This window comes from Tauraco erythrolophus, chromosome 22 (genome assembly GCF_009769465.1).
Source record: "Tauraco erythrolophus isolate bTauEry1 chromosome 22, bTauEry1.pri, whole genome shotgun sequence".
Taxonomy (NCBI): domain Eukaryota; kingdom Metazoa; phylum Chordata; class Aves; order Musophagiformes; family Musophagidae; genus Tauraco; species Tauraco erythrolophus.
Genome location: NC_141486.1, coordinates 11,079,955 through 11,107,638, shown reverse-complemented (window position 1 = coordinate 11,107,638; position 27,684 = coordinate 11,079,955). Strand labels below are relative to the sequence as shown.

General features: G+C 40.1%; 1 protein-coding gene across 3 annotated transcripts in view; it reads left to right on the top strand.

Moving 5' to 3' along the window:
- Window positions 1-27,684, top strand: part of DENND1A (DENN domain containing 1A) — a 205,457-nt gene that overhangs the window by 104,377 nt on the left and 73,396 nt on the right. For all 3 annotated transcript variants that reach the window (XM_086625432.1, XM_086625431.1, XM_086625430.1), the window contains exons 11-13: window positions 8,465-8,510; window positions 17,429-17,530; window positions 24,653-24,778. In XM_086625432.1, the coding sequence (XP_086481558.1) occupies window positions 8,465-8,510; window positions 17,429-17,530; window positions 24,653-24,778 (274 nt within the window). The remainder of the gene's footprint in view (window positions 1-8,464; window positions 8,511-17,428; window positions 17,531-24,652; window positions 24,779-27,684) is intronic.

Sequence of the window (27,684 nt, the reverse complement as noted above, 5' to 3'; positions counted from 1 at the left end):
AACAGTCTCTCAGATTCTACTTTCTTTTCTGGTGCGAAGTCGAACAGTTGAGCCTAATCAGCCATGACATCATCTCTCCTGTTAGCTGTGCACGGCAAGGGTGGACGAGCACTCCGAGTAATTAACAAAGAGGAGGTTTAAGATGCTGCGGCTTTTAGTTGCTGAGCTGTTAGTTGCTGCTTCCCATGCTCACTTTCTGAGATTTGCTCTTTTTTTTTTTGTCTTCCCTCTGTGTACGTGGCAGGGAGATGAAGTTTGCCCGGGAAGAGTGGCCTTACCCTGGGCTGCCTGAGAGGTTAAAGTTTCAAGCCCTGTTAAGAGTCAGTGGAATTGTTGGTGGATTTAGTAAGGCCAAAGCTTGGCTGGAGTTAAACTGAGGGATGTAAGGGGAAACAAGGGGCTTCTGCAGGCTTGGAAGTAAAAGGAGAGCACAAAGGAAAGCATGGACCTGCTGCTGCATGGTCACGCAGCCAAGTGCTGAAGGACACGGGGCAGGCGGTGGGTCGGTGCCTGCCGGGCCGCCCTCTGCACCGGAGCGTTTCTGGGGGTCTGGTGCTTAATGTGCGTTTGGGAAGGATTCGGGAACACGGAAACAGCATCTCTCTGCGCCCTGGCCTTTTAAAGGTTCTTCTCAGAAAAAAACCAAACAAACTTACTGTGTCATATGACACCATATTTTAAGCGTGGCTCTTGGTGTGGAGGTTGGCTGGTTTGTGTTTACGGGTGATCGTGTTCCGTGTGACGCTTTCTCTGCGGTTAAGCAAGAGCAGGGAACCAGTCAGGACAACTGGTGTTCTTCAGTGAAGTGCTCGGAACTGAAACATGTAGATTTAAAGGAAGCTTGCTCCTCTGCAGGTGGTTTAAATGTTAAGTGTGCCTATGTCGAGGATACACAGAACGGAATCTAAAAACTATTATCTCCTGTAGAAATGAACCTTCACTTCACCCGCTGCACAGGAAGGGCAGGTTCTACTCATTTGCACTGCCAGCAGGTGCCCTTTCTCTGCATAATGGGCTTCGAACGTGTAATTAACACATGAAGGCTGCTGCTGCCAGCTTTTTCTTCAGGTACATGCTGCTAGGAGTTCTCAGGACAAGGATGTGGACCAGGAGAGGCTTTTATGCTGGGTTTGGAGATTAGGTATTCATCGACTTTCTGACAAAGACATGGTAAAAGGGGCTTCGTCCAGGTCCCGAGGTTGGGAGCAGAAGTGTGCAAAAAGCAAACACTTGGGCAGTGTGCCCAAGGAAATAAAGACACAAGTCATTGAGCTCTGCTGAATGAATTCTTTCATGGCGTAACACCCTGTCCATATAACGAGTGAGCCAGCCAGTGTGTGAAAAGCATGATTTCAAAATGTATAATTATTAGGCAGATTGTAATTGCATGCTCACAGGTACAACAACTGGTTACCTTGGCCAGATATGAACTTTAATTGGAGAGGTAGCTACACATACTGTAATTGTTTAAGTCGATTTAGCAACAATTTATGTGCCATAAATATATTTCTCGAAATAGAGTCCATCTATTTTGTAACCGTGTGAACTTAGAGACGTCATTTTTGCTCAGGAGGACTGAGAAATCAGCTCTGTGCTCTGCTTTAAGGCAGTATTGCTGCTCATCGGTGTCTGCCTCTCGAGGGAAATGACCTGAGATTATTTAAAATGAAAGAGTTTAATTTAATTTTAATTATTGCCTGGCTATTTGTTTTGCAAATATGATGTAAGAATTTTAAAGAGCTGAAATGGAAACAAAACTTAAAGTAATGAGAATTCTTCAGTTCTTATGAATACAAAAGATCATGTTCAGTCAGTTGACTGTGTCCATTTGTTGGCTGTGCTGTATAAGGTGCTTTTGAATCTTCTCCTGCTCTTTGTGAAAATCACAGAAGGGCCCATCGACTGCATTACTTACGATCTTCGGAAGTTTTTGAAAAAAGTGTATTCCACCTGTGGTTATTTGCTTTTAATCATTTGAGTTGCTGTGGCAACTTTTCATAGAAAGGAAACTTCTAAGGTCCCGACTGCTCCATGGTTGGGAAATCTAAAAATTTTTGTATTTCCTGGGGGACACAAGGCTCGGTGTGGAGAGTTGCCTTTGGCTGTTGAGAGAAGTGCGTGAGGAAAAGGTGGATCCTTGGATATGGTTACCCGTGAATGGCAGCTCTGCCACAAACGTGCTCAGTATGAATCTGTTTCAGTGACGTTGTCAAAGCTCAAGTTTTCTCTATAGTATTTTGTCCTTTATTGACATTTTACACCAAGTACTTTCAAAACACGGTGGTTTCGCATGTTTTCAGCATGCTCTTTGCTAATTTTTTTAACTTACAATGTGGAAGGGGGGCAAATTTCTTCCCATTGCTGTCTTGAAAGGATTTTTTTTTAAAACCTCATATTTATGTTCATCTGCATTCCTCATTCACATACCTAACTACAGAATTAAAATTGCCAAAAGCCTGTATCTTCAAAATGTTGGGATTTGATACACTTGTTCTTTGTGCTAGGAATGCTGAGCCCGTAGTAGTGGTGTAGTACACGTTCATGTATCTGGAACTACTTCAGTCATCTGATCTCTATCATTTAGATTAATTGAGGGCAGAGGTTGAGGGGAAGCAAGGGGAAGAGTGCCGTCCTTTATTTTTATTTTCGAATTAGGTACCATTCTTTGATATGTTTTTCCGTTCAGGGAAAGTTTTTGGGTGAAGGAGACTAGAAACTGGGGAGAATCCTGTCATTAGATTTCACACCTTAATGCACAAGTGTGTGTTCCTTTGAATACAGAACAACACAGGAAACATATGAAGCACTGCTGGTTGGGGTTTTGGGGAGGTGGTGGGTTTTTAAAAAAAAAACATACATGCCAGCAGGTGCCAGAAATACTGGTTAAGGAGATACTGCCACCAAGCATCAGGAGCCAAGCACATACAACTGCTTAAATTTGACGAGATCTTGTCTGTTTATTTTGTTGGGAATTTAAAAGTTTCTTGATGTCAGAGAAACAATCTATTAATTCCTCACTACTTCTTCCAGTCTATTTTTCATGTGGCATAAAAACACTCCCACTGTGTCTGTTTTCTTCCCTTTTGCTCTCAGTGTCTGTGTTTAAAGTTAGCCTGTAAGAAAAGCCTGTCTTTGCTGACCCGGTAACACGGCCTAGGATGTTCTCGGAGTCCCAGAGCATGGTCACCTGGGTTATTCTGTGGGCTTTTACCAGAAGCAACAGTATGTTTTCTAGGATGATTAAAGCAGTCTTTTATTAGATGGACTGCTTAGCAGCCAGCACTAATACATTTTGAGAGCCACCTTCTCAGAGCACCCTGGCACAGCTGCTGAGCAAGCGCTTCTATTGGTGCAGTTTTCCCTTTCTCCAGGAGTTTTTTTAAGTCCCTTTCTCCTGTTTTCTAAATCTGCATATAGTTCAATATGCTCCTTTAAGCAGGTGGAGGGGGTGACTGGAGGGCGAGTGCTCCTGCTGCTCAGGAAACAATGGTTCCTTCCTCAGGAGCCTCTTGGTAGGCGTTTCGATTTAGCCTGGTGCATCTGTGCACTCACTAAAAGCTCGTGTAGTTGCTCTTCTGCTTTCTTAGCTGTACGTTTTCTACATCATTCCAACTTATGCAGTCAACTTCCTAATTTGCATCAATTACCCCAATAAATTTTGGGTTGAATTCTGTTGCGTTTCGCTGAGTAATCTGAAGAGAAATCAGGAGGCTACTTTGGAGAGTAAAGTACTACTGGTGTGAAAGAACAACGTGTTAAGTCAGTATTTGTATATCAAGCCACAACCTTAGCAAACATGGTCTGATCTATTTTCCTGGAACAAAGAAGGAAAATGGTGCAAATCGCTGTGTAGCTTGTAAACTATGAAGCTTTTTGAGATCTTGGGTTTTACATTATTTTTTTCTGGTGAATTGCAATATTTTTTTAAGGGTGGGTTTTTTTCACTTAGGAGGAAATGTCCCTCTATTTCACCTGCTTCTCTTCCAATTAGTAGTTGCCCACCTCTTGGGAGCATAATTAAGAGGTCTCTAGTTAGCCTAAGGAACGAATTAAAGAAATTGTAAAAACGAAACGGTAATAAATGGGCAATATATGGCCATTAAGTCCACAATATCCATATTCATGCTTATGCATTGCTACATTAATGATTTGATGTTTACCTATATAACTCATTTGATTATAAATAACACTGATTGCATTGGTAATAACCTTTCTCTTTGTTCCGGAAGACTCAGGCAGGCGTTTTGTTTAAGCAGGAAATATGCGCGGTAGAAATTGATACTTGTTAATTTTGCTCTTCATGGATATTGGCTGCCGTCAAACAGCTTTGAGTAATTAGTAGTTGAGGTTGTAAGAAGCCCCAGGACTGATGAGGTGTCAAGCAGTAGGTACAGACTGGTCTGAAGGGCAGTCTCTGATCTGCCGTGGGTCTCCGAAGGATTAAAGGCTGCGCCGAGTGTTTCTCCTGTTTCCACAAGCCATGTGTCTTGCTGAAGTTCACTTGGAAGTTCACATCTAACCTGGTGAGATATTAAAAACTGCTTGAGCAGTTCATGTCTCAGGACCTGAACAGCAGTTAGGGAGAACTGTTGAGGTGTGCTCTGAATGGGGAGGAGGAGGAGGCACAGCATGTTCCCTTGCACGGGATGGTAGCTGAGGACTTCAGTACCAGCATATGATTAACACGTGATAAAGAAAAATGGTGATAAAAGCAATTTACAAAGCCTGACATGAACCTTTAACATTTACATTTCGGTGTGTTTCCTTTTCAGTCAGATTGGTGAGTGATGACAGCAGCATATAATATAATCTCTCTGGTAGATTTTATTGGGAATATTTATGCTCTTTACCTCTTCATGGAGGTTTTTTGTGATGTTTGCTTAGTTAAACTTTTGGGAGTATAAGGCGCTATCGTAGTTAATTGTCCTTAAAATACCTTTGCTTTTGCTTTGCCATTCGTGTGTCATTGAACTATAATGTCCGTTCTGACAAACAAAATGAATTTTGATAAAATAGTTATTCGGATAATTTTTTGGTTTTTTGTTATCCATGGACAAAACACTTTAAGGTCCACGTTTTGGTGATGAACGGTAATGGTTATTTTAATGCAGTTTTCGATAAACAAATTTTACACCAATGCACCTTCAAAAACAAGTGCTCCATGGATGCATCACAGATCTGCTTTTCTCCATGCCTGCCACCTCTCACGTGAAGTAAAACCTGCCTCTGTTTCCCTTGACTCTCTGCTGGGATGTCTGTAGTGCCTCCCATTTGTCATTCCTCTTTGGTGTCTTTCAGAAACTACAAACAATGGCTTTTGTGTATAAAACGGAGTTAATTTCTTTTCGTATATTCCCATAACTTGGGATTCTTTGTCAGTCTTAAGATCTAATCCATTTCTAAATGGTGTGTGTTTCTTCTGCTTCATGTGAAACGTGGCCTTTCTTATTCATCGCTCTAGCTCCTGGCATCTTTGCCCAAGCTCTGGCTGTGCGGTGTTTTCCCTCTGACTTCTGCAAGCCAAGCAATTGCTTATATGTGTTGAAAAAGTTCTTGCAGGAAATATTTTCGTATGGTTTTGTCAACCTCCTTCGTTTACCATCCTCTCTTCGGCATCAAACATGCTATCTGTCTTCTGGAGCTCTTCATAGCATGTACCGTGTCTGCTTGTCATTCTGTGCTCCAGTGCCATCTCCCAGTGCCGCGGGATCCACTTCTTCACCCATGTGTTAAAAGTTTCTTAAAGAAACACCCGATGTCTTTTTGTGCTCTACCTCATTCCCTGGTGGAAATCTCTGCAACTGTTCATAAAACCAACACAAGTGTTTGCACAACTAGCACGTTCTACTTTAACAAATTACTGCTTCAGAGTTTCCTTTTTCATATCAATCAGCAAAACCTGAGCTACTACTGTGGGCAGGCTAAACCCTCTCTTTGTAGTTCTGTAGCATCAGATTGTTCCTCCTGCTCCCTCCTGTCTGTCCAAGTGTATGCGCTGTGCAGCCCCTTGAGCACCCGACTGGAGTTCTTCAATGTTTAGTAGTGCAAGTTGAAAGAAATAACAGCTTTTAAAACACTGCTAAAAGTCAGGTTTCTGCAGCTTTTCTGCAATCCCTGTGATAGTTTTATGCTGTGTTACCTTTAAATTTAGTGTCTTTCACTAAAAAATTGAAAAGATGATTCATTGCATCCAAAGCTGAGCTGTATCTTTCCTGTAATTCCTTAAAATTTTGCTGGGGGTGCATGTTTTCAAGAGTTTAAGCATTCCTATTATTCTTTTGTTGATAAACTGGAGGATTGAAAGATGGACATGATACAATTAACTTTTCCAGGTTCAGATTTTCCTATGCTTGGTGACAGGCTCTACTTTTGGACACGTTAATAAATGGCTGGGTTTCTGGAATACTGCACTCTTCCTGCTTCCTTTCATTACATTAGCCAAGGTTCCACTAGATGAGACATTTGCAGTCTTAAGCCTTCCTGCCGAGGTCCAGACTTTGTATTTTTGAGATTGAAGCTGTCGTGTTTATGAAACTATTTAATTAGAAACACATTCACCTCAGTGCGTGCTGGAGGAGTCTTGCGCAGCATAGCCAGGCACACGGGGAAGCTGAGCATTTGTGCAGCTGGCAGCTAAACCAATGGTTTATACTTTGAATATAAAATTATTGGATATTTTCTTGCTCCTGGAATGTGGCCATTGGAAATGAAGAGATGCAGGTGAAAGAGAGAGCGTTTGTCGCAAACGAAGCGTGCAAAATCACAAATAAAAATACTCCGCGGTTGAGCAGCAATCCATATGTAGTAAGCGTGTTATCATGTTGTATGGTAAAAATTTCTATCCAAGAGCTTGGATGTATGTGCTGGTTCTCATCTGTGGGATTTCCCGGGGAGCAGAACCTTCAGGATTTGTACCGAGACTGGTACAGACTGGGCTGCCTGTCGTGAGGTGCTGCGTGGGTGAAGCCTGGGCAGGGCCATCCCGCCGGGCACTCCGGTGCGCTGTGCTGCGGTGCGGCACGCGGCGCTTTGGTGTTGTACCAATGAACTTGCAAGGGTTTTCTGAAGTTATATGTGTTTAATGGCTTCAAAAAGGAAAAAAAAGCCCACGGTGCTTTCATGTAGAATGTCCAATACAGAGGCCGTTTCCATCTCTTGGTACAACATCCAACAGAGCAGCAGTTTTAGGTGGTATATTAATGAACGTGATAAATATTAATATGTATATCAGTGATTTTTTAAATATATTTCTCATGGAAATGAGAAGCAGAGTGATTTTTGCTGGTCTGGTGTCTTGCAGTAGTTTTTTCAGCACTGTACTTCTGTTACTGAGCAATAGGCACCAGTTTATCAAAGCAATATGGAAGATATTTTAATCCAAGGCAGTACAGTGACATTTCTTTCGGTTTTTTTTCATCTGAAATTGAAAATGAGTTCTTTGAGCTTCTGTATCCAAAATGAAATGAGGTGCTATTTTAAAAGTTGTGTCTGTCTGTGTGCTTTCCATTTAACAGGCAGTATATGCCATATTTGCAATTAGCAGCTTTGGCATCCTCTTTGATGTGCTCTAATAAGCCGTGCAAATATAAGCTTTCCCTGATTAGGCGAGTGGGAGTCCTTTAATAAGCTTAATATTAGAAATACAGTGTACACAAAGATGCAACTTTCATTCAGTGTTCGTCTTGTGTACGTAGTCCGTGTTGGTGTTTGGTGACATCATGGCAGAGAAGACGGAAAAGATCAATCTTTCCCTGGAGCGTCAGCGTTCTGGTGATAACAGAAGGATCACACCTGTGTCTGAGGCCACAAATTTGGCCTAAGAGCCTCTTGGGGTATTGAAGTTTTGTGTTCTGAAGGGACTAATGGTATCAGAGTATATCACAGCAACTCTGGAGTTAATGAGAATCTTCAAGAGTAATTTTTATATTTTTCTTTTATGAATGTAAACATTTCAAGATTCATACTTAAAAATAAATTATTTAAAATGCATCTAGATCCGTATTCAAAGGATTTAGAACTTAGAGTACCAGGTGATATGTATGCATTAAATTAACCTCTTAACACTACAACATGATCAGTTTTTCTAAAGAATACTCTTAGAACAAGTCTCGATATTTTTTGAAAATTGTAATAATGCATTTTGTTTTGTTTTAAAAAGATGCCAGTATTATAGATATATTTAATAGCTATCCTTATATACCTGTCTTAACTTAGTCACTTGGAAATTCCAATGTCAAGAAAAATTAAAGTCTTACAGTAGTGAAAGGATATTGCATAGTAAAAAAGTCTTTCAAATATGGAATAAAAATTTGTTCATGTGTGGTTTGTTTATATATATATTTTTTAATTTTTTTAAGCAAACTCTAATCCAGTATCCCCATATTTTCCTGTAGCTAATTTTACAAGTCATACGTGTTAATCCAGTGTTATGAGAATGTAAAACTGTTTTTTTCCCTCTTTGCAGTGCCCCAATGCCCTACCTCATCGGAATACATTTAAGTTTGATGGAGGTAAGTCTTTCTCACCATTTCTGAAACTATATATAGTTTTATGATTTCGAGCCAAATTCTGCAAGCAATTATACATTCATTTATATGCTTAAAAATGCAATAATCCTGTTAATTTGGGAGTGCTGAGAGAATTGAAGTTAAGCACACACGATCACATTAAATCTCGAGGGAGTCGCCTTCGATACCTTGTGCTCTTTGGGCACACTCTGCAGTCGGGGACGGGCTCACGTCGTGTTCTCCTCTCCATCCCATCGCTTCGTTTCATCAGTTGACTTGCCTTCCTTTGACTCTGCATTCACAAAGGCAGAGTCGATATTAAACCAAAATGTTGACAGTTACAGTTCTCTTTTAGGCTTTTGCAGACAGATTGTAATTTTTTTAATGTTCGAAAGATCTGAAAAGAAGGAACTTGCTGTTAATGTTAACACAAAGCTGGCAGAAAACCAGCCCTCACAGAAAGCTTCACATACAAACAATTCAGAGTAATTCATGTGACTTTTAAAAAACTCTAGAAGTGGAAATAGCACATTTGCTTTTACTTCCAGTACTGGTGAACCAGTTGATGACTTTCCTCAAAAGTGTCTGAAGGACAACATAAGCTGTTGATTTAGATCCCTGTGAAAATCCCAGTCCTTATGGATTGTGCCCCTTTACACAGGACATCCAGACGACGTGTATGTGCTCCGTCAGGGAAGAGGTGTTCCTGCACGGAAAGCATTGCCTTTTTGTAGGCTCTGAAACGAGCAGGCGGTGTTGAACTGGTACCAGTTGCAAACGCCCTTGAATTTAATTGACTTGTGTCCCTGGTTTAGAGACCTGTTGTTTGGAAATTGAGGCTTAGTGTTTGAGATACATAACAATTTACTAAACTGGGGTTTGCATCACATAAAGTAATGCATATTACTAGAATATTTGTTCTTATATTGTCAGTAAAAGTGTGTAATATCTCGGGAAATACTGATGAAACATTCTTTCACTAGGGCATGTGTATGTGACAATGATCCTCTATGTCTTTGTGTTGAAACTTAGACTGGTATGCTTTGTGAACTCTGCCTTTTCCAGTGTTACTGTGAAGTAATTTTAGAAGTCACTTTTTTCGTGGGTAGCTAGATGGAACATGCAGGACTTCTTTTTTTCTTTTTTCTTTTTTTTTTTTTCCTTGCTGTCCTGGGTACAGATGATTTTTCATGCCCTTTATATTGCTCGGTACAGTACAGAATTGCAGTACAATGTGTTAGTGAATAAGCAATAAGTCAACATGTATGTTTGTTTGCACATCATGTTTATATCAGAGGGGTTTCTGATAATTGCACTTGAACACTGCATAGACAGGACTGAGGTAATATCTAGGAAGTAGTGATCTAGAGTATATTTTTCATTTTGATCAAGAAACTTTCTGCCTCATATCTCTACCAGGTGATCATTGGCATGCTTGTTACGTGTCAATCTATCTGAAAAAGGAGGAGGAGACGTGGTAGAGCATGGGTAATATCTCAATACGGCTACTTGTCAGCTCTCACAAATATTTTTGCTCACAAAGAGCTACGTGGTTAGCCCGGCAATGGGTATAGAAAAAAAAATAATGCTTACGGCTTGGAGTCGCTTTGCATCATGTCTCACTCCTGCCTTGCTACATAAACCCATTACCTCTTCCTTTGTCTCAGTTCTTCAGCTTGCAGAGCTCTGTAGGCCTTCCAAACTCCATCTGTAAGAACTCAAAAAAAGGAGTTGTTCTTGGAGGAGGCAATTCTCATCCGTTTTAGTAACTTGTGAAAAAATCTGTTTCATACTGAATCCAGGATGGCTTTTGAATAGCCAGAGATTCTGGAACACAGACGCAGTTCGGCGAAGTAGAGTTACTCAAAGTGCCTTATGAAATAAATGAAATAAATAAACCAAACTGTCTTCTCTCCTCCCTCTGCTCTTAAGGATAAATTGAGTACTTCCAGACAGAAATGCATCTTCCAGCTAACCCTGCTTTTTCCATTGAAAAATAAAATAAAACCCCACAGCGGGCTATGGTGTGTGTTTGTTGGCGAGTACTGCGCGCGTTCTCGGTGCCTTGGGCAAAGGAAAGGTGACATTTGTCACATGAGCTGGACAATTACTAGTTTACCTCTTGGCCTGGTTTTGATGCTGAAACCTTGCTCTTTTTGTCTTTTTCTGCATATGTAGGTATAAAATGATGTGGTTTATTTGTTAGAATAACAACTCAGTAACAACAGTATTTTTTTTCTCATGATATAGCAGTTGCGTATTTTTTAAAATAAAATATATTTGTTCTCCCATATCAAAATAATTCTGTAAACTGCAACTAAAACCTACTGTCATTCAGTATTCATTTTTCTTTAAATGCTGAAATTTCAGCAAACAGATCTTTAGAAGTGTTTTGTTAATCCACATGTTCTCATTTCAGTATGAGGGATTAATTCCCCAGTCCTCTAGTCAAGTTAAGACAGGTGGACTCTTTATCTCCGGTCGAGCCCCGTGGGAGTCATTGCAGTTAGACACAGGTTCGTGGTTCTGCTCCAGCAGCTCCCATTGCAGAATTTGTCATTGTTGTGTAAATGTTAGTGGAAGCCTAAACTTGCACAGAGAAAGCTGTGGTGTAAAGAGGAGAGTGAATGTAGAATGTAGAAAAAAAAAAAAATTTCTAGCTTCAATATTGTTTCTGTGGGTTTTTGCTATCCCTATCTTGGAATGGGTCCTCTGGAAGTAACATAGCAGAAATGTTAACAATTTTAAACAAAATACACTCGCTCTCTCACCTTGAAAGATTTTATTTTTTCCAAACCGTTTTGTATCTTGAAGTTAGTTTGCAGTTTCCTGTGTTACACAGGGTCTCTGTAGAAGGAACAGTTATTTTAATGGAAAATGACAAATTTTTCTTATGATTAAAATATCAAGCGTATCCATTGACTGTTAAATCTAATTTGCTGTGACTGAAATGTTCTCCAGTGAGATAAGATAATCTCCTGTTATAGGTCAGAGGGCTCCAACTGATTTATGAGGGAAAATCTTGGTAGAAAATATAGAGCTGTGTTTTGTGCTCTTATTTTTCAGCTTTTCTATCATCACCTAGTTAGTCATTCTTTATAAGATTTCCATTTAGCAATCCATAAAGTGACTTCAAAGAAGGCTAAAAGTTTATAAGCTGTTGGCTAAGCAAGGCTGGAGCTATCCCATGAATAATGGAACGTGCTTACGGAACTAATTGAATTCATATTAGATGAAGATAAGTACTTAGTACCGATAAATAATGCGATAGGAAAACGAAACTCCATCAAATGAACACATCCCTTTCGTAATCTTGTTCCATTTTCTACCTGTGTACTGTATGCTATTTTAGTGTTTAAATTATATTACACTGACCTTTGTGTTACAAGCGGTGTCAAACTTGGGCAGCCTTTTACTTTTGTCATAGTAAACGATTGTTTCAGCAACTGGTTCTGTAGCAAAGGTTATTAGTGTGATGGCGCTGATGGAGGAGGAATGCCCTTGACCTGGGAGACTACCTCTTGGAATTTAGGCACATGTGGTTGTGATTAACGTCAGGGATAGCTGTGTTTAGCTGTCAGATGCTGAGCTGCTGGCAGTGTGCTCTTCCGTGCCAGACTTCCAGCCATGCAAGTAACAATAATGCCCACCCTTGTCGTGGGCACACCCTTTCAGGGCATAAACCCAGGCTTTAGAGTTAATGGTTAGAAAAGTTTCTTATGCTCTTTTTTAATATTCCAGTCACACTAGGACTTTTTCTGGGACTTCAGAATTTTAATTCTGCAAGATTATCCAGAAGGAATTTGTGCGTGCAACCACATTGCATTTGTTAGAGTGTTAGAGTTTCTTTCATTTTTCCTGAGCATAAAGGACAGTTGTGCATATCATAAAACCTCTACGAGCAGATTTTTGTTTTGTTTTAACCTGGTAGGAGCAAATATGTTCATGTTAGGAAAAGAAGGTTCACTAAAATTCATGCTGTCTTTAATATGCTGGGACGCGGCAGGTGATCTCGGTTGATGTCTGTCGTCCCTTCCTTACGCACGCCGGGGGTGGGAAGCTGCGTGTTCAGCCCTCCGAACCCCACGCACATGTTCTGGAAGCACTTCTTGGCATATTTACCTGGTCTTTTTCAGGTAGCTGTGAGGATGCTCTGTTTGTGGTCCTCTCTGATAACATGCCAGTTAGCATGCATGGAGTCTGAGCTAACGAGCTCCAAGAAGTGGGTGGCACCCGCTTGGATTAGTCCTGACAGTGCCATGTGGTTGCCTCTTGCAGCAGAAGACACCCTGAGAGTTCATTGACCACTGGCATCTTCCAGCAGTAGTGTTAATTATGATTTTTGATTGGGGTGAGGTGTAATATTTAGCTTTTTCCATCCATTTATACTTAGTAAATCACTGCCTTTTCTAGCTGTAACTGGAGAAGTGTGGCTTTTTTACAGGGTTTAAATGAAAGGGTTATAGATATATGCTTAAATCCAGGTCTTAAAAAAATAAATGTAATTTAGTCACAAATATGGTAAATTTGGCTGTACGTGGTTTGAGGAGCATTGATAAAAACACATTTAAAAATATGAGAACTGACTTATGGAATTGTCTTTTATCCAATTATTGGAGAAATGGAAGTGATTAATAACCGTGTTTTAATACAAGGTTCTGTGTTTGAGGATGTTTGGGGGGGAAGTTCTAAGACAGACAGGGCAGTGCCGAGCAGACTTAGCAGTACGTGTAGAAGGTTTTTCTTCAATTGTACACCAAGATTGGTGATGTTTGTCACTCAGTTGGCAACAGCTGCTTGTGATAAGGATCCCGAGCATCACCTGTACAGGATCAGGGTCCTGCACATCAAGGGGGGGATCGGCGGAAGAGTGGGAGATGCACGGGAGGGGGCAGAGCCCACCTGCTGCGCCCGGATCAAAGGGCTGCGAGGTCAGGGGGCACATCCAGCCTAACCAGGTTTGTCTGTTGAATAGCTATTTCAGATTGTAAATCTAAGGGTGATTTCATTAAGTCCTTCTGGCTGCTGTTGGGGCATGAAATAATAAAATTTTATATCCGTTGCCTTTCCTGCTTCTGGCAGCCAGATTGACACATTGTTGTCTGCAGCGTTGTGGTGTTTTTCTTAAGAAAATAAATGGGAACTATTAACTCGGTGGAGACAAGTCATTAAGCAAATGGATTTTAGACTCACTGTGAATCGTACTTTCATAATAATCTCAAATATGATATACAAGCTAGCTACTAAAAATGTTAGATTTCATTAAGAGTTTTACCTTTCCAAAAGAATTAGTGGAAGATACGTTTTCTTTTTCCTGTTACAACGTTTTTTTGGTATGTTGATCACATTTGTATCTGGTCGTGAAGCTTCATGATCAGCTTGGTTTATGTTTTGGCACCAATTTAGCCATGAAGTTATGCAATCCTGTGGGGTGGTTTGTTGTTTTTTTTTTGGGGGGGGGGGGGGGGAGGGTGGTGGGTTTTTGTGTGACGTGTTGTTTTTTTTTAAATGAGCTGTTCAATAAAGTTATTCCTCTGAAAGAAGTTTAGCTTAGGATTTTTTTTATGGTAGGAAATTCAAAACCTGCCAACTGTAGACAGTGATAATATAATAACATTTAGTATAAACTGGTGTTAGTATTATTGATGAATATTGCTTCTAGCATGTGATCTGAGTGAGACAGGAGCACCCCTTAATACTTCTCTATCAGAATATAGTTTCTAAATGTTTTTGGAAACTTTCACATAAAACCTTTAAATGACTTGAAGTGTTTGGCTGCCTGTGAGCGGGGCAGACGCACGAACCGCTGCTTATTTACTGACCTGGTGTTTAAGGCCCCCTGGAGTTTGTTTGAAAAGTTAAGAGATTTTCACAGTAAAGGTGCCATTTCTGAAATTTAAAGTGCTCTTTTCACCAGGAGATAAGTTCTCTCTGATTAAGTCAGTAATTCTTACTAAGCCATGTTTATAGAGGCCATAAACAATGGGTTCAGTGTGCTTGTTAAAGCAGCTTTCCATACCTCTCCACTCTTTTAAAAAGAGACATTTAAAATAAAAGGCAGGTGTAGATGTTAGTTCGATTTGATGGTTTTTAGATGATTAATTATGGCTACAAGTGGTTTGGGAAGGATGGTTAAGAAAGGTTTGCAGTAATGATATGTGATGCACATTTTGACTGAATCACTTCGTTTGACTCAGCAAATCCCCAGTCTGTAGTAAAATTAGATAAGGAAACCGTTACGTTCATATTTCCTCTTGTTCTTTGCTTCTCCACATTTTTTTCAGCAAAATATGAACATAGTGAGTATAGTCCATTCTGTTTAACAAGTATCACTTCATTTTTGAAATTTTGTTTAGATATTCAGGAAGTTGTGAAATATGGAATGTGACTGCGTGTGCCTTAGTGGCTGTCCCTTTGTATTTTGAGAAAATTGTGACGACACGCAAACGGTACCTGTGAAAGTGATCTACATGTAGTTGTGATTCGGAGAGTCCGATGGGGTTTCATGTCAGATACTGGGAATTCTTACTAAAATTCCAACAAGAGAGTAAATACTTTTATTTCCAGGTCAGGTGGGCTGATAGGTACTATGTTTAGCAAAAGAACCATTTCATAATTTGACAAAAGCCCTTATAACCATCTGATAATACCCTTTATCAAAGATTATCGTTAAAGGAAAGATGATTAAACAGGTAGGGATTAAGATGAACTGGTCAGTCTGCATTTCTCTAGGATGAGCCACAATTGGACAATTGAAAAATTATGTTTTTTCAAATACATTGCACGACAGGTGCTATAAATCAAGTTTGTCTCAAGTTTGTTAAATTTGAGGTTTTGTCTCCACGGAAATCCACTGGCTTAATACAAATATTGAGAATTTTTACAGTAAAGTTATGCTTTTCACAATGTAAAGGTGTAACACAGCAGAGTTTAATACTGGTCTTTCTTTTGGATACAATTATTTCCGGGCCGTGTGTGGAGATGCTTACACTGACCAGCATTTATAGTCCTTGCACCACGAGCAACATCCTTCTGTGCCGTACTCCTTGGCAGATCTCCGCTCGTCACGAGCTTATTCTGTGCTACAGAAAAGCCCAACGTTTTGCTGAAGGGAAGGTGCAGATTGATCACCAGAGTTACAAACCCACCCATTGACAAGTTCAGGCACATGTTTGTTGCTTCTTCAGCAAGAATCAAGAGAAGGTTTTAATTCCTTCTGTCTTGTCCTACTAGCACTCAGTTTTGACAAGCTTCTGGCTTTGGTTAAGTGCATTGCAAGACCTTTTTGTTGGAGCTTTTTAGACTCCTCTGAGTATAAGTGAGATTTTTTAATTTTCTGAAACAGGAAGGAGCAAATCAGTTTGTCTGGTGCTTCCGGACTCCTAGAAGGAGCAAGACTCCTGGATTGCTTTAGAGTTTATCAGATGCAGCCAGCAGAGTGACCTTTGGTTCCTGAAATGTAGAGGAAAGTACCTGGTTTGTCATGTGGTGCTTGTGCTTTTTATATGGAAAGCATTAAATGTAATATTCTCCCATTTAAGTTAAAGAAATTTCTCATGGAAGACCTAAACTTAAATGTCTACAAAGTGGTTTTTATAGTTGTTGCCCACCCCCCTCCCGCCCCCAAGTACACAGCAGTTTTCTTTATAGACAGGGGACTGAGCCTTGAACACTGAAGGTAATTATTTAGATGCCTAAGGCTCAACTTTGGCATTGTTTTGGAGCTTTAGTTCCTTTCTTTTAAAGGAAACGATTCTCCCCACCCCACAAAACCTTAATTAAAAATTGCGTATGTTTTTGTTCATTTTCCTCCTCAATAATTTGTGTTTGGTCCTATGTATAGGTATGTAGGAACTGAAACATTTGTTTACACTGTCACTGGAAAATTTCCTTAATTACTGTATTCTGTAGTTCCACTTCTGATTTTTTGAATTTTCAAAGCTTTATTTGAAGAGGGCTTAAATACGTATAATTTTTCAGTCAACAAAAGAAAAAGAATTCAATTTTTCTGTTAGTGGAAAAAGTGTTAAATATTTAAATGCTGTTCTGTTTCGTATCAGTGATTCATTTAGTGTTGTTTAAGCAGGGAAATAAAGTGTGACAATGTTTAAATTTGCTTAGATCACCAATACCTTTAGACACTTAAAGCCAAAAGTACTAATGATTGTTCTTTTGAGAAATAGGTTGTGCTTTGCTTTTGTGTGTCTGTACTGTTACAGATGATGTAAACACTCAAACTTAGATTAGAGGCATTTCTTTCTTTTAATTCATGGGAACAGGGTAAAAAGTTTAGACTCGCTGGACATTAAGAGACCGCAATATGGTGGAGTTATATTTCTCTTTTTTCCCATTTTAATTATTCATTTATTAACCTCTGGTTAGTGTCCATTTTCCTTACAGACAAGTTTACAATTGTATTTATTTGAGTTGCAAAATTCAACCTGAAATATGGAAACCAGTTCCCATCCCTGACTTACTGCAACTCTTCACTCCTAGAAAGCCACTATTTATTGTTATTTCAATTAATCTCTAAATATAAAAAGATACACTTGAAATCTTGACTCAGCTGGAAACTGCAAAATGTGCCAACAGGATACCAGAATTAAGACAAACATTAGTAGAGGTGCTTGAAATAAATCTTAGCTTGAATAATCCCAAAAGGTTACTCTCTGCTTTCGAAAATGTGAGCATGCACAATGTTAAGAACTTCCCTCTGCAAATTGAAGATTAATTTTCAGCATTGTAAAATGTGAATAATAAAATGAATGATGCCAGAAAGACAGGAATGTTGGTTGTTTTTAAAATGCAAAGAGTTTCATAATGCCATGATATTATGCCATCACTTATGTCCTTTATGCTTAAGATTTAACTCTTCATATTTCTATTTTCCTTTCCCTTTTCTTGAATCTGCTCATATTTAGAAAGTAAGAAACATGGCCCTGGAAGACGTAGTGATTCTCAATGTAGACACTAACACACTGGAAACCCCTTTTGATGACCTTCAGAGCCTTCCTAATGATGTGGTATGTATGAAATGATTTATTCAACTCTTCCATTACTTAAAGGTGTAAATCCTTTTGACCTGTTCGGTTTGCAGCTGAGGTGTCTCATTGTATTACTCTCATTATTACAGGTAAAACACTTTACCTCAGTTCTTTCCTGTTTCAGAGTGTTAAGCAATGATTGTTTGAGCATTTGCAGATGTATTTTTAAGCCTCCTAATGAAAATTAGCTACTGCTCACCTAAGCTGGAAGTGCTGCAGGGACACAGTTCGAGTTTTGGAACAGCGTAATCGAGTTGTAGGTCATGTAAAGAGTTAGTCTCTTATGGGTAAAAAAGACAAGTGAAAAATGTGCAGGTTGTGGTACATCTGAACAGGAAGCAAAAATTCAAACTGCTTTCTTTGTGGTGTGAAAAAGTACTCCTATTTGAAACCATCTTTATCCATTCCTTTAGGAAAAAAAAAAATCTGCATTTTTACATAACTTTTGTTTTCAAATGGAATTACGTGGATTTTTTTCCTGTGGCTTCTTACAAGTGAGCTGTAATGAACTTTGAGCATTTTGTGCCCTGAGTTACCGAATGGACTGCTTCCCGTTGACTTCTAGCACTGCTCAGGGCATATCCTTGGTATTTATTTTCTTTCTCATTCAAACTTTTTGTTGGTATTTACTTATTTTTTAATAACTTGATAGAAATGTTGTATAAATACTTGATCTTTCCCTTTAATGGGAAAAAATACATCCGGCTTGCTGCTGTAATCATCTTCACTGCAGAAGCTGGGAGGGAAGAGCAGTGTAAAGTGAGTGAGAGTGTAAGAAGTTATTTTTGAGTCAGAGGATGACTGTTTAGGAGAAAACGGCAGGGGAATAGCTGGATTTCTTTTACTAGTTCAAAATATTGTGCTGACAGTTAGATCTATACCTTTCTATGTGTAGTTGAGAAATAAAATTGATATGCAGGGGGCTCAATATAAGCTGGTCTGTTTGAGGAAGAACTCAAGTAATGGTGAATAGCCGATGCCTCCTACTGTGACATCCCGTCATTTCCCTGTGATCCGTGGTGTGATCCGTTCTTGGAAAACAGTGTGCGCTGGATAAAAGGTCCATCTTGATTGTGAACATCTTGGCTTTAGTCAAGCATTTAGTCTATAAAAGTTACTTCCCTGAATTTTTCTGGCTTTATATAGTTTTTCATTTTGATTTCACATTCAAATCTGCCAGCTGGTCATCACTTGTGCCATTATCCACAACCCAGGAATGACAGACTTGTAAATTTCATGGAATTATGTAAGAAATGTCTGGATACAGTGAGTGCGGGGCCTCAAACATGTATATGATTTGTCAACAATCAAGTATTATATTAGATTTTATGAGACTTCATTAAAGGAGCTGTTGTGGGCGCACTGTAGAACATCAGAAGAGACTTCACCAATAAACACAGAACTTCAAGCTTTGGAATGTAATAAATTTTAAGAGACTTCCTTCCTTTCATTATTTACTTTTACTTCACTTTTATAACAGTAGAGAGTTGCCTTTTATTAGTTGAAATTTCTTGATTCAGTTTTCCACAGGTCTGTTTAAAAGGTACGTTTTATCTTGGAGGATGTTTGGAGCGTAGCAGAGGAAATGCTGCCAGCAAATTCAATTAACTGGCGTGGCTCACAAATAGCCTACATGGTATATTTTTTTTTTCACAACTGCTATATAAATACAGCTGGGATTAATATTTTGTCGCAACAAAGCCTTAACTTGAATCGTGTTGTGCTGTGTAATTAATGCTTGGGATCAGTGTTTATGTCTTACTTAGCTTTGTTTCAGTATTTTAGTTACCCAGATAATGAAGTATTCTCCTCCAGGTCTTTTCCTCTGCTTCAGGCTGCCTAATATTTGGCTTTGACCACTAGAGAGCAGCTGCTCTTCTTTGCAAGAATTGAATTTCTGTCAGTTCCTTCATGCATCATGTGTTTGGAACTGTAAGTGGATCAAGTTGTTCATCTCAGCAGGGAGACTCTAAAGCCAATCCATTATACTTTTTTCTTTTTTTTTTTTTTTCTTTTTCCTGCTTCCCTGTGTGGATGGGGAGATTCTGGGAGTGTGTCTCCCCTCTGGTCTCGGTCTAAATAGATGCATTTATGATCTGAGAAACTAAAAAACATCTTCAACAGTTTGATGATCATAAACAACTGTTACATCAAACTGTTCTGCCAGTTTTGCTACTTAATGTGAACAGTGAGCAATTCAAGCACTGCTGAGTAGACACAAAATTTACTTTGCTAAACTAAATCTATATTAAATCCTCTAACAGTGAGGAAAAACATCTTCTGTGCGATGCATTCACCATCAGGTAATTAATCCAGTGGAAAATTTCTAAAACTTTTTTTCCCCTCTCCTTGAACAGCTTTTTTAATCAAGTAAAACCATGCCATGAAGTCCTGTGATTATTTTAGAGCTTCAGGTAGTGAGTTGTTCTTGTTTCCTTGCAGTGATGTTGCTACCTAAACTGTTGATTCTTGGGAATCTCAAATGAACTGTTGCTTAAGCTTTTACTCCTAGGATCCAAATGAACATAGGCTATTGGGAAATGTCTTTCCAGTTAACATTTGTGTCAAAGGAGCTGGATAGCATTGATGCAGTTCCAGCAGAATCAGATTAAGTCATTTCTTTGCCCTGGTTTGCCTCAGCAGTACCTGCTAGTGGTAAGGCTTCCTGAACTGTTTGAGTCAGAGCCCCGAAAATCAAGGTGTGTGCTACAGCATTGCTGATTAACTATTCCAAATGTGAAAAACTGTCCCTCCTTCACCTTCTGCTTCTGGTATGTTGCTGAAAATCTGGCAGCATGAGAACTCCCTGGGAAGTAACTTTCCGTTTAAAATAGTCAATATTAAAAAAAGAGATTTATTAAGGACTGTGATTACAATAAGTGCATCTGCTGCTGACAAGTCTCCTACACCACCGTCTGTGTTGCAAGGAATAGCAAAGAGGGAGTAGTAATTTTTTTTTTTTATGCAACCCTTATGGATTTTTCATGTATTTCCAAATAAGTGTCATCTTCTAGTCTTAGTTGTAGTCAGAGCTTCATATTACAAGGAATAAAGCATAAGCTCGCTCTGTCAACTTGTAGTTTTTATTAAATGAAGCCCTGATGCAGTGCAGCGTACTGCGCCAGAGAGATCTTGCGTGTCTGGTGGCTGTGAGAGTACGGGAAACTTGCACCAGCCGATGAATATCGTGGGCTGTCAGTAATTTAGCTGGGTGTGCTACTGTTGTCCATTCATTCATTAACAAGTTTCCACAAGTAGGAAGCCTATGGTACTGGTTTTCACTTAGCGGAAATTAACTGCTTTCAGGACAGCAAGAAGTACCAAACTACAACTCCATAGCAGAACCATTTTGTGAAAGGTGAATCCATTTTTGTTTCTTACACTGTGTTTGCAATAGAATGTTTCTTGCTTTATTCATGTTGACAACTGAAAAGCCTTGGACCTAATTAAAAGAATTTCCACTAGCACCTTTACTGAACCATTTCATTATGCTGCATTGCACAGATTGCATTTTGAAACATGGTGATAGTTTAAATCTGACCTTTAAACCTGAACTGCCAGAAGTATAAAAATCTTCTTTAAAAACACTCTCAGGGTAGACCGCATGTATATGTGTCTGTTTGGCTAGGAATAATCTTCATATTGAGTGGTCACAGTCTTTTTTTTTTTTTTTTTTGACAAAAGTATTACTGCATCTTTAGGCAAGAAAAAAATCGTAATTCCGCTTTTATAATCTACTTTGTCTTGTGTACTAATTTATTCCAGAGTAAACATGAACATTATTTTTCTTGTTAGTCTCTTTAAATGTGGTGTTGTTAACATTTTCTTTTTTAAAAAACTATGACTTGCCTATTGCAGTGATCCTGATGGAAAGAGTAAATTGTACGTACATAAAACAGACATCCTACAGTGTTTGATTTAGTCTAGAAGAGAGCAAACGATCTGAAAGGTTAAGGAATTAGCAAAATACCTGTCGATGTTCTGCTTCAATACCAAATGGGGAAGCTGGAACACAGAAAGGCTGTGACAAGCCTTCTGAATTTTGTTGTAAAATGACTATTAGACCCTTTTCTTTCTATTTAGATAGTAACGTCTTTGTCTTCAAATGAATGTTTAGAGAAAACCACTTATAAAAATGTTTGAGATGGATTTGGGAGTTAACTCACAGCTATAGGCATTTTATTGCATTTTTAAGAACTACCTTTAAATGGTTTACGTAAGTTAATATAGGAAATAAATGCATATTTCATCCCTACAACGTCAGACTCCTTCGAACTAGGAGAAGTTAAGTGTGCTGTTTGGGTTTGAAAATCTGATGAAGCTTTTGCATTTTGGGAATAACAGCTCCTTGAGAGACACGATCTCAGTGAATAGGAGTGAGCTGATTTTCTGGGCATGATAGACTCAATCTGTTACCACGTGTTCTGTTAATGTGTGCCTGTGGGCTCGTTAGCGCGTGGATCCGGGGCACAAGCCACAGCAGTCAGGTTTATAAACAATGCTGGACATGCTCTTGATTATTTCTGTTACACTAAATAACTGTAATGAAAATCCTTCCACAACTGACTCTGCAGAAAATTTGAAGTAAAAGGAAATCTCCTTGCCACTGTTCTGGTGAACACAAGTGCAAATACAACATCTGGTTTTCAAAGGAGAACAGGTAGTGCACGGTATGGATGATATGCTTGACTCCGATGTAGCGAGATGAGCCCTCCCCAAATGCAAGAGTGCTGGAGGAGGCAGTGGTGGATGTGCTTCCAGGAGGGGCAGAGCTGGACCCCTCAAGAACAGTTTTTCAGTAAAATCAACCTGCAGTTTGCTACTAAGGCAGGCTGGTCGCAAAGGCCCAAGGCAGGAGAAAACTCATCTGGTGCCTACTTTGGAGATGGGGGTGAGGCCAGAATAAGCTTTTGTTGTGAACTGGAGGATGGGAGGAAGGTCTTGAAAGTTAATGTGAACACTTGAACCATCAGCTTATGTTTCATGAGGTATTATTGTACTCTCAGAAAACACAGTTGTGTTCACTACAACAGAATCTGCTTACTCTGTAAATAATATTCCTGCAACGTTTCTCACAGTGTGACATATTTAAGGCTACCCCAGTGGAATTTTTCAGAATAGCATTTGAAAAAGGAAGATTTGTTAATTATTGAAAGAATTATTCCTGCTAAACTGATAATATGGATATTTATGGAGTCATTCCTGTTCTTCTGCAAATCAAGATGACTAGGGATTTCCTGGATTTCTGCTTGCTCTCCGACGTGGTGGCTCTGTCCTGTCTTCTGCGTAAGGTGCCTCATCAAACTGGGGTTTTGCACGTGACACAGCTGCAGCCTCTAAAGCACCCGTTGAATTTCTTTCAAGAATCAGTGCCCAGGTGGTTGTTTTTATATTGTGACGAGTTCCGTGAGATCTGTCTCAAAAACTCAGCCTGTCTGCCGCACCAGAACATTGCTACTGCGGTGACTGTTAATGATTTGGCATAACCTGGGCCTGTTGCAGCGCAGGAGAAGCAAGCTGGATGTTCATCTTCGGAAGGGCTTTTCCTCTCCTTTCCCAGCTGGTGTTTGGGAAGGCGAAACGCTGTCACTAACGGTGATACGTCGATGCACAACGTTACTTCAGCGGTTACTGAGCTCTAGAAAAGAGACATCAAGCTGAGTCACAACGGGGTGTGCGAGGAGTTGTGCAGCACAGGGAACGCCGATGGATGGTCCTCTCGAACTTCAGCCCCGGGTGTGCGCAGAAAATAGAGAATATTCGGGTCACCTGGGTGGGTTTGACTGTGCCTGCACGGAAGCGTGTTCGGTCAGTTGTGTTCGGTTGCTGAGCTGTGATCAGTCAGCGTCTCTGTGGATGGCGACGAGGCCGTCAGCGCTGTGAATCCTGAGGAAATCCAACACCTCCCCGGGGCGGGAAGGGGCAGCGGGGTGAGAGGAGCCGTCCCGCACCGGGTGGGCTTCATCTCCCGAGAAACGGGAAGGAAGAAACGTCAGTAGATGACGACGGTGCTGAGAGACAGAGTGTCGTGGTGAATGTGGGACGCTGGCAGGCGGCGGGTTGTGCCCCGGAGGCAGCGGGCGTGTGGCGGGCGCTGCCGGGGCCGTGGGGAGAGGCTGCCGCCGCCCGGCGGGTCGCAGGCGGGTCTGGCTCATCCCGGTGACTCCGCGGCAGAGTGAGGAGCCAGTAAAGGTGTGAGCAGGAAGGAGCTGCAGAGAGGAGCTGTGAGGGACCCATCAGGGCCCTGTTGCCATCACCCTGCGCCGCTCCGGGAGGAGTCGGGAATGGAGGGGGGATGTTGAGGAGCAGGGGTGAGGGAAGGGGGTTGATTTTCCGTCCTGGTTTCTCACCATCCAACTCTACTTTAGTTGGCAATAAATTGAATCAATGTTCCTAAGTCGAGTCTCTTTTGCCCGTGATGCTAACTGGTAAGTGATCTCCCTGTCTTCGGCTCAGTCCGCCGTTTTTTCCTCAGGTTTTCTCCCTCGGTCCGGTGAGGAGGGGGAGCGGGAGCACGGCCGGCAGGGGTCTGGGAGCCCACCTGTGCAGAACTAAAACTCTCATTTGGTTGTTTTTCATTAAGTCTCTAAAATACAATAGATACAGCCTTAAAAGAAAAAAAAAAACCAACAACCCACAAGCTTGTATTTGCAGCAAATAAATTCTTCAGACCTACAGAATCTCTTCTTAGCCTGGGTGGTGATGGATGGCCTGATTATGCAGAAGAGTTTCTCTGTTAGTCTGATGTTTGAATTAATTTAACTGAAATTCTTTCACGGATTTTATCAAGAATGACACAGAACTTCATGGACTTCCTTTAAAAGAGTACTCAAGAGCATGTTAAGGGTGAATTTTAAGTAGGAGGGAAGGTTGAAATGAAGCTTTTATTTTCCTGTTGGTTTCTGAATAGAATCCAATCATATCCTAGAGAAGCAAAACAGCTTGAAAAGTAATGCTTTTAGAACTGAAACATTCAACTCTGAATTCACAATGTCACATTTTGTCATAACTGCTGCTGTGCACTTTTCATTTAGCTGCGCCGCAATGTGTTAAGCTTTGTTTGCGATATGAGAGTAATCTGGACCTGTTGTGTGATTTCAGGTTTCTGCACTGAAGAGCAGATTGAAGAAAGTCTCTACAACCACTGGAGATGGTGTTGCAAGAGCGTTTCTAAAGGCACAAGCATCTTTCTTCGGGAGCTACAGAAACGCCCTGAAAATTGAACCTGTAAGTAGGAAATTAGTAGGCATGAGGTGTAGATCTGCAGCTGTGGTGGGAAAGAAAGCTAACAAGAATTCCAAGTGTAGGGTAACCAACTTGTAGTAGGGTCAGCATTGTGGCTCTTTGGCTGACTAGTACTGGAAACGTTGTTCCAGTCTCCAAAACAGAAAGAGGTGCAACAAGCATGATCCATCAGACAGGCAGAAAACTTCTTACGGAAAGGTAAGGATGTTGCTTGTTTTTGAAGACAGTTAAGTTAGAAGAGAGATGATAAAAAAGTATAAATTAGTGAACATAGAAGGCTAGTGCAGAGCTGACCATTTTCTCTCACTGCAAAACTTGGGTATTCATTGTATTCTTTTTCAAGGTAGTAAAAGATAAACTTTTTACACAATATATGCTTAACTGTGAAACATGCAAATTTGTGGAATCATGGACTCAAGAACATAATAAAATTAGAAAAGAAGTTATTGTGCTTTTGTGCAGAAATATGACGAATGTCTGGAGTTGTGACTGTTGACAATAAATGTTCTGTTAGGGCAATTCAATCTCTTGCTTCTGGTTCAGAGCTAATCTCTGTTTAGCAACGATTAAGTGCCATCTGAGTGGGGGAAGGATTTTTCTGTACTTGATCTTGGGTTTTATTGCTTCTAGTGAGGCATTTGTTCCTGACTTATTGCAAGTAGCTTCATGGACTTCAACACAAATCAGTCCAGCCAAGTTAGTGTATTTCCACATGTTTTGTGACACTCTGGTTTGCTACTGTGTACTTAGGGGGTTCCTTTCAGAGGACAGACAGAGACAAGGTAAATAGTATGAGAAACATTCAAGTATAGTTCATGAGATATGTCTCAGAAATATGGGTACTAACTGCAGAGTGATCCACAGAATATTTCCAAAATATTCCATGTTCCCTGTTTCTAAAGCAGGGGAAACTAACACGTGCAGGCAAATGCAGTGATAAATCTCAACATCACGTTTATGGGCTTGTTTGAACTGCTCTTGTTTAGGCCTGTGGCTGCTTAACAAGAAGATCTCTGTGGAGCACAAAACATACTGTTGTCTCTCATACCTTCGTCTCTCAGCTGCAAGCGTTTGGTGGCAAAGCAGAAAATCAGTGCTGGCAATGGAGAGCCTGAATAGCACTGGGACATACTAAGATGAGTTCTGAGTGGAAGTGGGGAGGCTGGATGCATGGGGTGAGGATGAAGGCTTGCTGGTTGAGAAAAGGTGGTGTATTTTGCATTTTCCTGCTCTGAAGATTAATGAAGAGATCTGCCATGCAGACAAGTAATAAATCTAATTTTAATCATGATGTTAAAGACTAGAAGTTGGACTACAGGCATAGTGTTTCTTGAGGTTGAAGATGTTTCTGTAACTAAAGTCTTTTCAGTACTAACGTTTGTCTTACTTGTTATTTTTAAAGCCAGAAGGAAAAAACAGCTCAGTCTGAATTTTAAACAGTCCTGTTATCACCATCAAGTCAGCATCATTCCAGCAATTCATATTTAGGGTTCAAAAACGACTTTTGAAGTCAACATGAGTCCTTCCACATCTTACTGGGGGAATCCATGTATCGTGTGGAAAAAAGAAATTGTATTGACTTGTGTATGTATGTCTGGGTGTAAGTGTTGGGCTTTTAAAGTGTCTAAGGTGAAATAATGGGAGCCAGTTAAAATGTTAACCATAAGGAAACTGGCAAGGCACCCTGGCTGTAAGCCTCCTTTATCCGTGTCAGGGAGACACTGACTTCCCTGCATCCGTGCAGGCTTCCTTCTTCTCTGATGCTCCTCCCAGTAGTTGCCAGGCAACTCTGGGAATATTGGTGTATGCTTTGCCTTGATGTGTGTGTGAGATTAACTAGTTAAAGGGATTTATGAAGAAAAATAAAAATTTATATTGCTTTTCTGGAAGTACCATCTGGTATTTTGAAGGCTGAATGTTAAAGCTGAACATTCAAAATTAGTTGACGGTGGCACACCCCTAGAAAGTGCAACTCTGAGGAGCAGCTAACCTGAGGAAGTAGAAGAAATTGTTTGGTTTGCTTATCATTCCACCAAATAAAACTTGCAAACATAATTGCACAAATATGTCATAAAATCCAATCTTAATAGGAAAGTGGAAATTTTCGGGGCTTTCTTTCCCAAGTGCTTTTATAAATTAAATATTTTCTAATTGTACATTTCATTATTAAGATTTAAATAAAGGAAGCTCTCAAGTGTTTCCTGTGCCGAACATTTCAGAGTCAAATGACCTGCATTCTGTTTCCAGTTTTGCTAGAGACATCCTGTGAGGTATCAGACAGGTCACACGACTATTTTATATTTCATTTCCATTGTAGAATATGCCAACAGGAAGTGCAATTACTGAGAGACTCTTATTACTCTTAGGACCATCGCACTCAAAAATTAGTTCAAAACCCTTAGAAAACCTGATCTTAGCAAAAATCCAAACGATAGTGCGTAATGAGGAAAAACAATCTGGAAATGCACTTGCTAAGTTCACAATAGAAAATGAGATTGTGATTTATTAACAAAGCATCGTAACTGGCGATTAGTCACGAATGAGTAAGGCATCTGCCATTTACAGCCCTGTGTTTCTCTGCTGTGCTCTGCTTCGAGTGCTGCACTGGAAATAGTCTTTTTTAGACTATTTAGACTAATAGAAATTCCATCCTCTGCACAGCAGTTACGTTCCTTGTTATTTCCTCTCAGCTTAGTTCAGTTTGCTGAGTTTGTGGGTCATGTGCCAACAGGTGTTCCGAGTGGCCACGATACACATCGTCTTGTATAAATGCGGAACGATGGGAGTTTCTTGTGGAAAAGTGGAGGAGTACTAAAGTCTGTGCAGCAACTCTTTGATTCCTCTCTGTTGATGTATTAGAATCCACAAAGACTGCAGTGGATATCATA